The 10788-nt window shown below is 40.1% G+C and overlaps 1 protein-coding gene across 1 annotated transcript; it reads right to left on the reverse strand.

The window, feature by feature from the left end:
• Positions 1-506: 506 nt before the first annotated feature.
• On the reverse strand, positions 507-10779 carry LOC139449537 (tetratricopeptide repeat protein 29-like). The gene is made up of 10 exons (XM_071230975.1): positions 10700-10779; positions 8327-8537; positions 7768-7991; positions 5318-5503; positions 4855-5067; positions 4274-4359; positions 4067-4158; positions 3269-3392; positions 2143-2377; positions 507-1391 (listed from the first exon to the last, which is right to left on the reverse strand). The coding sequence occupies exons 2-10, from the start codon at positions 8533-8535 to the stop codon at positions 1174-1176; spliced, it is 1587 nt and encodes a 528-aa protein (XP_071087076.1). The 5' UTR covers positions 8536-8537; positions 10700-10779; the 3' UTR covers positions 507-1173.
• Between the last annotated feature and the right edge of the window lie 9 nt (positions 10780-10788).

A 10788-nucleotide genomic window follows, 5' to 3' on the forward strand; every position in this document is an offset into this window, starting at 1 on the left:
AGTACAATGTGCAAAGGAGAGAGAGAGAGAGAGAGAGAGAGAGAGAGAGAGAGAGAGACCTTAGACTACTCCTCTTCAGTGAGTGGGTGATCCTCAACACAAATGAACCAAGGTACTGCAGAGAGTTATCTGCCCTGACAGTTGCCCATCCATACAGTCGCTGTAGTACCATATTTGCCATATTAAGTGCCCCTGATGAACTTCTAGACCAATCTGAGTAATCTTTACAAGCGCACTGAAAATTTACAGTCCTGTATTTTACAGTTTTCATTACAGAAAACAGCACAGTCTGACAACAAATTTGACTTGTGAATGTGGATCCCCATGTCATTTTTCTAAATGTTTAGAGCGCTTATTACAGCGAATACAGTATGGCCATTGTGACAACTTGTATCCCCAATTTCAATAACCGGCATGTCTCACAAATCCACATCATCACCAACATCAGGGCCATTGGTGACGTAAAACTAATAATAACCGACAAACATAGATATTTAAAACACAGGTTTTATTGGACAATTGATGGTTATCTGGTATTGAGGTTGTCACTGTAACATAAATCACACCATCAGACATCCAGATATGGCTGGTGATGCCAAGACAATATATACGGAAGTAAGTAAGACACAACGTAACAAGTGTATACCCGGACGGAATCAAGTAAAGCTATGTACAAAATACTTTGGAACTCTATGCAGTGACATCTATCAGTCAAGGCTAAGCTTATATCACAGAATGTGGGTCGTGTCCAGGAATGACTTCTAGAACAAATTTGGTGTCCATTTAGAAATACAGATGCTGAATATTCAAACTTGTTTTTCTTTTGCAACGACAGTTTACAACATTTCAATGCATATTGATCATGTGTTGTTAAGAAGCATGCTCATTGCCAGAACAACAACTGTTTCAGGGTCAAACCTGACAAGTCATTCCCTTTTTGTGGATTGGTTTTATTTTCTGGATAATACTATTTTAATGCAGCAATATTTTAAAAACATTTTCATAAAAAAAAAACAAAGAAACTTTTTTGTACATGTAGTATCCCTTTATAGATATAAAAATCACCAATTTTCAACTCACACTATTAAATGCTATCATTTGAAATCACCACCCCTTGTTTTGTTATAGCGAATACTTTCTCTCCCTTCCAATCATGACGTGTTGTACCCCGAACTACTCTGCCAGGCTCTGAGTGTCTTCTGTGGTTGTGGTCAGGGTGCTTGCTTGCGTCACCTCCTTCTCCCCCTCTGGCTGCACCTCCCCCTCGGGCTGTGCTTCCCCATCTTCCCCATCCTCCTCCTCCTCCAAAGCTGACTGTTTTTTGTCTTCCTCTTCTTCTTCTGCACTGTCGATGGCAGGCAGCTTCACAGCCTCAGCAGGAGTCTCAGCATCTGGAGGATACAGTAGTCGGATACAGTACTGATCCATCACAGTTTATCTCACCTTACATTAATATACTAGCTTCTGATTAAGCTTCTGGTTAAAGAGCTGGCAATCATGTTCCAGGTACCAGTAGCCTGCCTCCAGGCGGGGTAAAAATTTCATGCAGCCGAATGCATTGGGTAAAGGGAAGTAACTTGGTTTGTTCACATCATCTGCTATGAGTTTTGCTAACTCAGTGAAACTGAAGACATATATTCTGGATGTGTACAATTGATTGTCTGGAAGCTGTACCCTGAGCTGTGACATAGGCTCACACACAAGGTACATTTTCTTTTGTTATAACTGTGTAAGATAGTGCAAGTCAACTATAGTCAAACTGATGTTGATCAGTATCGATGTGCAAGATATTCTTTGTTTCCCTAAAAAAAAACATCATGACTTATTTTCTCCATTAAGACTAAGCAAGAAAATGAACATTTTCTGTTTTAATAACCATCACCAGAGAAACAAGTGGTCTGATCTTGCACAAAATACATTGTCTTCCTGAGCATGCTAAGTATATGTAACACAGAGCCTGACAGCTTCTATACACCCGCATTACACTTTCCAGTGCTGACATACAATAGTATGAATTGTTGAAAACTTGAACTAGAGAACAATCATTACGAACATTCACGGCCAACTTCAAAATGCAGCTCAATTCTGCACTGCTGTCTGTGTTAAGTATCCAAAGGTTACACAATATCTAATGAGACTCACTTGGATCTGGCATGGGTTTGTCAAAGTCATCGGCACGGGCACTCTTCCACTCCGTTAGTCTCTCCATACACGACCGATTCCCCTCCTCCACATGCTTGGCAAACCGTGACATCATCCGGTGTGCCAGTGAGATGCCGTACTGCACCCGGTTAACATGGATAGCACTGGCTTCACCCATAGAGCGGGAAATGTTGTATGCCTTGCTGAAGTACTCACTTGCTTCATCATAACGACCCTGTAGTTAGAAATCATAACCATTTATGAGCCAGTGATTATGCTTTAAACAATATTTCAACTGTTTTAAACAATATTTCAGCTCTTTCACGACATACCAGCTTGCTGTGGGAGGAAAGACAAAGATGATTTGGGTGTTAGATGTTTACCACTTCGGCAAGATTGGTTGGTTTGTTGTTTAACGCCGCACTCAGCAATATTCCAGCTGTATGACGGCAGTCTGTAAATAATTGAGTCTGCACCAGACAATCCAGTGATTAATATCATGAGCATCGATCCACACAATTTTGGTCGATGACATGTATCAAACAAGTCAGCGAGCCTGACTACCTGATACTGTTAGTCGCCTCTTACGACCATCTTCCCGAGGCAAAGTTTTCACCTTCGCCAATTACGGCAAGCATGGGTTGCTGAAGACCTATTCTTCCCCGGATCTTCACTGGTCACTTCAGCAAGAGTACAGCCAAGAGTATGGCGTTTACAAAACAAGAATCAGGGTGGATCTGGATTCAAACCCATTCATAGGCTTTTTGCATGCCTGTGCATTGCTGCGCAGTGATTTCACACTAGGGCACACTTTTAAGAATTGATCCAGTTGGTCAGATTTTTATCAATAATCCGTGTTTTGGTCTGGCACGCTTTTGACAATGTAAACTGGAGCATACTTTTTTGTGTTACTTCAATAAAGAAAAGAGTGTGTAAATGACACATCAATATCTCATGGCTGTACACAATCAAGAATGAGTCAGGAAAACCAGTGGTTGATAGTATGAGCAAAGTGCTCATACTTTGACACATGATCAGCCAGGTCGCACAGTGTATCCATCCAAACTTCAATTTTGTCGGCTATTGAGCTATTTGCTCAGAATCACAAATGCAGAAGGTAACTCACCAGTGAGTTGAAGACACTGCCAAGATTGTGACATGCTTTACTGAACGCAGTCTCCTGACCGCTCTGCTCGGCTGTATCCACAAACTGCTTCAGGTACTCTATGCTCTCATCAACCTTGCCCTGTCTGAACGAACAAACAAACACAAAATAAGCATCAGGTATCCTGTCAATATCTCTCACATTATATGTCATCTCAAACATTCACAAAAGAATACCTTTACATCAGAATGTCTTGCTTACATTAGCCTATATTAAGGTGAGTGAGTGAGTATGGTTTTACGCTGCTTTTAGTAATATTCCAGCACTATCACGGCCAGGGACATCAGAAATAGGCTTCACACATTTTGCCCATGTGGGGAATCAAACCAGGGTCTTCGGCATAACGAGCAAACACTTTAACTACTAGGCTACCCCACCGCATCCCATGTAAAGGTAATATTAATAATAAATTGCGGGTCCATAAACACAGGTATTGTTTGTTTGTTTGTTTGTTTGTTTGTTGTTTAACGCCATACTCAGCAATATTCCAGCTATATGACGGAGGTCTGTAAATAATCCAGTCGGGGCCAGACAATCCAGTGATTGATATCATGAGCATCGATCCACAAAATTTAGATACCATGACATATATCAGCCAAGTCAGAGAGCCTGACCACCCGATCCCATTAGTCGCCTCTAACGAGAAGCATGGTTTGCTGAAGACCTATTCTACCCCGGATCTTCACTGTGCAGGTATTGCCCTAATATGAAGTCTATATATGTAATTGTATAATCATAAATCCCGAGGGGAATTATCACCTTGCATAAGCCTTAGCAATAGCATCACATGCCCTCCCAATGCCTTCGTGGTCCTCTGCTTGACGACATGTACGCAGGAAGCTGTTCAGATGCTGTAATGACAAATAATCAAAATGATTAAACTTCTGGTGAAAAGTACAGACTATTTATAAATATTTAGTACAGTTATATACATGACATTTGATAACTGTGTGACACCAGACTTACCAATAGTGCTGTTTCTCCATCACCAGCTCTCTCGTATGCGAGACCCAGAGTGTAGGCAGCCTCACCCTCCAGATGCTTGTCTTCACCTAATGGAAAGAAGAGTGAGTGAGTGAGTATGGTTTTACACCATTTTTAGCAATATTCCAGCAATATCACGGCCGTATGGAAAGAAGAAGTCAACATGAGTTGGGTTTAACGCCGCTTTTAACAGTATTCCAGTTACATCATGGCATGTCAGCTTAATGTGGGAGGAAAGCCCAAAGTGATGGTCCAAGGGACACAACTCTGCACAGAGAATTGCATCGTCTTAGACTACCGGGCCAACCATTTCCCCTGTCACAAAAGGGGGAAATAAATATGTTATATATGGCTCAGACTGTACCATTTCGGTAAAACCCACTCATATGGTGCTGACAGACCAAAGTTCATAATCAGGACAATTCTTTTCCAACATCTGACATAAGGTGTAAATGTGAACTAACGTATAGCATTGGACACTGCTAGAGGAACAATAAAATATGAACACAGTGTGTTTCTTGAGAGAAGGCCATCTTGATGTTTGAAGCTAGTAAATCACTCACTGTCTTTGGACATGTTGAGGGCCTTCAAGAGAAGATCGAGAGCAGCTTCAGGGTCACTGTCCTCGATGCGCCGGCCAATCATGGTGTAAATACGATACAAGTTAACACATGCATCGGTGTAGAAAGTAAGAGTACTATCTTTCATCCAGCCATGGTTCTCTGATGACAGAGCATGGTAGGCCTCTAGATGTTCTGATGCATCCAAGTAGTCCCCTGTCAAAGACAATGCATACATTGAAACTGTTGATCCATAAATGAACTTCCTGAACTATCAAAGCAAGATATTGTTGGGGTGACAGTCGCATGACTTACTTAAAACAACATGTTCTCTCCATGCTGAAAGAGCAGATAAATATTTGTCAGCAAAAAAATCCATAACTTTAAGATCTATAGGGCAGGGCCTCTGTATTGACTTAATTTAATTGATTGTACACTACTTTTAATAGAGACGACATCCCCATACCACTTTCTTCGAGTGCCAGTCCCATGTTGCAGAATGCTTCTGCCCTCGTCCGACCACCATCATCTTCCACCATGGTGCTGGTCTGCAGACATGTCAGGAAGAAATGATCTGCCAACCATTTGTCTCCAGTTGAAGAAAAGTACTGAGCGAGCTGGTAGCGGGCTTTATACACATCTGCATAGATACCTATAGTCAAGGGAAAAAACAGGGTCACATTTTGTAATTGCAAGTTTGCTTTCCAAACCTTTTTTACCATTTCAATATTAGGCAAGACTTATTGTTTTAAAAATTGGCTGACAGATTCCGCTGACCTATACTTATAGAAAGTGGTTAATAAAATCCAAAAAGCACTATTGTTTTATTCACCCGAATTTTTAATTAAATTGTATATTTACAATGTTTATCCTATCTCACACTATGCATTTCTTCTTTTGATCCATATGTGTGGAAATGTGCTTGAACTTTCAAACCTCTGAAAACATTTCGCCCGAACACATCCCAATATCACCATAGTCACCTAAAAAAAAAATGGGTCGCACACTGTAATCTTGTGCGTTGTGACCTTACATGACTTGATCACCTGACTACCCCTTCCACATCATTCTCTTTCTTTGAGCTGACAGGCTAGGGGAGGTGTGACATGGGGATGGATGGACAGGCATATAACGTTTGAGATAGGATGAGTACTTTAAACATACAATTTAATGTAAAATTTACAAATTTTGAGTACTTTAAACATACAATTTAATGTAAAATTTAAAAATTTTAAAACTTATCTATCTCACACTTTGCATTTATCCCACCGCAGATATTCTAGCCTGTATAGACTTCAACAGTGAGACGTACACGAGGAAGCTGGTGCTAACCAGTGATACAATCATATATGCTATAACACTTGTGAGTTGGTAAAAAGACACCATAACAGGTGTTGTAGGGCATCGTTATACGAACTACCACATACTTTGAATTGGGGTCTATTCAGCATATAACTTATAACAATCTGGAAGGGGTCTCCAGTCAATCAGTTCTACAAGACAGACCAAACCACTATTTCCTTCACACAACAGGATGAGCCAGCTTGGCATATCTTTCAACACTTCGTCAAGCTATCAATCATAACCACAAGATGGTGTGCAGTTGTCAACTGTTGTGCCAGGACCAAGGGGCCAAATTGGTGGAAACCCTGAACATCTGTGACTGAAATGTCATTGTGATAGTAAGAAGGGTTTATAGTGGGAAGGGAAGACAGTGTCAGACTTACAAAATAACCCTCCATGATGATCTTCCAATTGGCATTAAAGGGTAATTAGGCATGTGACAATATCTATCCATAGCAGCAGGGTACTGATCCCAGCCATGATGATAATTCCTGTCCTCGTTATGTCACTGGTGATTTGTGGACAAAGGCTGATAGTGATGTCGCTGTGAATCTGAGTCGTAAGAATGGGAACAATCCTGTCATTATCATCCCAATAATTTATCCACAGAATCTGTATAATATTCATCCTCAGAAGGACAGAGATCATCCTGTTGAAATGGAGAGTTCCATGACATATCAGCAGCTTTGTCATGAGGTCTATCAGTAGAGCTTCAATCTTGAGAAGGTCGATCCCTAAAACGTCAATACTGTGAGTGTTGATCCTGAAAACGGCAACCCGCAGTTCTGAAACGTCGATCCCTCGCATGTCAATCCTTGGATGATCTATCCAAAGAACGACGATCCCTCAAATGGCGATCTTTCAAACAGTGATCCTTTGATGTAACAAGACAATCCGTATCTGAGGTGCGAGAGCAATTCCGGCTCTTTCATCCCATAGTAGAAGTAGAGTGCGAACTTGTACTGTCAGTGTTGGGCCTCTGGAACGACTGTGTCCAGTGATGGAGTGGTCAGGTTGGTGACCACTTGAACATCACGTGGAGGAGCGGTGGAAGATAAGCAACTCAGTTTGGGTGGACGAGCTGTCCTTAGAATTGACTGTGCGGACATCTGAGGCTGCAGGCTGCTTCAATGTAGAGGAAGGCCCTTGCTCCTCATCCTTAGATTTCAAACGGCAGTCAATAGCACGCTTATGGCATCTGCATAAATATATGTGGAAAGCTTCCTTCGAGAGTTGAGAACACTGGAAACATCTGTGGTCCATAGCACAAAGGCTGTGACAATCACAACAAAGATCACTGGGTTCGGCCAGTGCGTGACACACTTGTTTGTGTGGGACCATGGTGATGCTGGGATGTGTTCGGGTGAAATGTTTTTAGAAGCTGGAAACCTTGTTCAAGCACAATTCCACATAAGGATTGAAAGAAAAAGGAAGAAATGCATAGTGTGAGACAGGATAAGTTTAAAATTCACAATTTCTTTCCACTTGACAGTTGTGCAAAAATTTAGGCCTCATCTGCGAAATAATGAAATAAATTAGTCAGTTGTTAAAGAGAAACTAAATATCACACACCTTTCCTATCTGCAGCTTCAGACTTTGTAAGGTTTATTTTCAGCATATCAAGTTTTTCATGTTCATCCTTCAGCATCACTTGCGACCACATGACCGACTCCGGACCAGCATTCTGGCGGTCATCTTCTTGTTGCTTTATCAGAGCAAACAGCTCCCGGAAAGACATGTGGAATCCTTCCTCTAACATGTCCAGACATAAGTTATGTTTGTAAGTGTTGCGATATCTGGGGGTTAAAAAGAAATATGAAATCATGACAACATGAAGACAATGACAGAGAATGCTGGAAAAGACAAAATATAAATGGCCCAAACATATACATTGAAATATTTTTGGAAATATTTATCTCTTGTTCAATCTTTATGTGCAGTGAAATATTAATCAATTATCCACTTAACCCATTTATAACCCAAAATAACACTAATCAGCTTTACATTTGTCCAAGATTATCATAGAAGACAAATGCCAAAGTACATCAAGATACACAAATATTAAAGAACTCAACTACTGTCAGAATTGTCATCCATTTTCTTATTGAGAAATGACAATAGACCAACTTACACAGATGTTTCTTGTTTATTCAGCGGAGGTTGTTCTGCTCTTAGCTGCATACGACGTTCAAACATGCGCTGTTCCTTGTTTCCATGTTTAAGTGGTACAAGCCGGCCAGATGCTTGACCAGTTCGTGGTGGGCTAGGAATATACTCAGTTTGTTGCTGACCCTTACCGGTCCGGACAGCCCCCTTTATAGGCGGCAAAATGGCCGCCATACCTTAAACAGCAGAAAAATAAAGTTATGTTAAAGTTACACACAATTTACATGAAACTCCTTGCAACATGCTTCTAACCTATATTGATCTCTGAAACCCACTATAATCAAAGTAGCACAACTGGAGTCTGGTGATGGATGTAACTGATGAGGTTGATGCACAATCTTTACAACAGTGGTAGAAACTAACATTTTTAGTCCACTAGTCCTTATAATAAGATATATTAAAACCCTCAAAAAGAGCAAATTTCTACATGTCCTTATGATACCTTAACTATTGGTCAGATTGGCAAGGACTACAGGGCCCACTTGCACAAAGCGATCTTAGCGCTACGACTGTCTTCAGTCTATGTTAGAGTATGGGAGTTACGATCATCGTAGCACTAAGATCGCTTTGTGCAAGAGGGTCCAGGACTAGTGCCAGTTTCTAATGCTGTACAACTTTTATTTTCAGATAGTGTTTCAAAAATGATATCTACTTATTTTGGTTCTTAAGTGATTTAATAGTCACATTTCCAAGTATCGCCATCTTAAACAATACAAATGCATGGAAGCAATTGTTTCTGCTTAGCTTGCGCTTTTTGAAATAGACAACTTTCTGCATGCTGCTATATTTCATAGCATCAAAATTGCAGATATAGATATCCACTAAAATGTGTGTGTATCGCATATCACATTTTTTTAGAGTTACAATACAGTTATTACATTCAGTTGTTCACAGAGATGTCTCCTTGATACCAACAAATATTATCTAGTTTTGAGATGGGGTCATATATATGTGATCGAAACAAGTGGGCCCACATTTGTATATCGCCTAGTGGGTAGATGTTCTTCCGTCATAGTGATTGCAACAGGAAGGGTCCGACCACCTTTATAAATCGCTAAGCTTCATTAGCTTGGCTTACTTATAACCATTTTCTAAAACGTGTGCCCACTTCTTCTGTCATATAGTGATCGAAACAGGTGGGCCCACATTTGTAAATCGCTTGGCTTCATTGGGTTGACAAAGTCATTCAGTGGGCTCACATTTGTCATTACTTTGTATGAGTATGTAGCATTATATATTATTCTCATTTTGTTATATTGATGGGAAATGTCTTTGTAAATTATTGAGTGTGACGTTAATCACACGAAAGGCACACAAAGTCTTTGAAGTTGAATAACGTCATCATAGCTAACCACAATCTTTCATCAATATTCTTGCAAAAATAGTTACAAAGCAACAAACAAATTAAATTCACAGAGGCAATACCACTCATTCTACTTCTTCCAGTATAACACATCAATCTAAACCATAGGTGTTGGTGGCGATATAAGCCTGAAAATATGTCAACTCTTGACTTGAACTCAGACATAATACAAGCCTATTACCTCAATTTTTCCCGAGAATTTTTGTTTTTCCATAAAAGGAATAACTCATGAATATTAATGACCCCAAGACCTAGTTTTGCGATGTTCGTATAAGTGAGTTCTGCTGTAGTGTCTTCGCATTTGCACATTCGAATCCAATTAAAAGTCATAATACTTATTTCACATAGACAATAGCAGTTCAAAATGCGGGTTTGTTTACGTAGTACATATTCTCAATGACAAGTGCGTTTACTTTCGAATATGGGCCCACCTCGAACTTTCGATAAGGCAAACAGAGTAAGTGCCCTTCTCGAACCACCAATAATGTGGTTTCGCCAAACTAATTAATAAATTATTATATGATATCTAGTAACCCTACAGTATAATATATAAGGACGGGCAACGTGACAAATATTTTGGGAAGTCATCAAGAGAAAGATTAAGAATCACCTGCCACCCCCAACTAGGTGACCCCAACCTATCATCAATGGTTCAAAACAGGTCATTTATTATAGTCAGTGATTAACCTTTTTTGTCCCACATTTACGAATTCTTCTGGTCATCGTAGTTCACACTAATACTTGAGCACAACATCGGGTTGAATATAACTAATTCTTATTGTTATTCGGTTCCCTTGTTTGATATTAACAAACATCATTGAAACGGTGTCAATGTCGGACAATATGACAACAGATAGAAGGTCAAATGTCCTATTATGACTCGGCTTTTCACATGCGGGGGATACGTGTACAACATGATGAAGATTTAGTAAAACTGCTAACTATGCCACACATATCAAATCCTATCAAACTCACTGTTTATGTGTCCTCTCTCTACCGTGTGATGTTTACACTAACTTGAGTGAAACGGCAGCCATTAGTTTTCTATCGCCTTGACAACACAA

Source organism: Haliotis cracherodii, unplaced genomic scaffold (genome assembly GCF_022045235.1).
Source record: "Haliotis cracherodii isolate W230 unplaced genomic scaffold, xgHalCrac1.p SCAF_8, whole genome shotgun sequence".
In the NCBI taxonomy this organism is placed as follows: Eukaryota; Metazoa; Mollusca; class Gastropoda; order Lepetellida; family Haliotidae; genus Haliotis; species Haliotis cracherodii.

What these genes read in the sequence shown, in the direction of transcription:
- LOC139449537 (XM_071230975.1), bottom strand. Translation starts at nt 8,535, where the DNA reads ATGGCGGCCATTTTGCCGCCTATAAAGGGGGCTGTCCGGACCGGTAAG. An exon ending in CCTCAACATGTCCAAAGACA is followed by an intron (nt 4,360 to 4,854) that starts GTGAGTGATTTA and finishes TCTTTCCATTAG; the next exon opens with GTGAAGACAAGCATCTGGAG. An exon ending in ATGGAGAAACAGCACTATTG is followed by an intron (nt 4,159 to 4,273) that starts GTAAGTCTGGTG and finishes TTGTCATTACAG; the next exon opens with CATCTGAACAGCTTCCTGCG.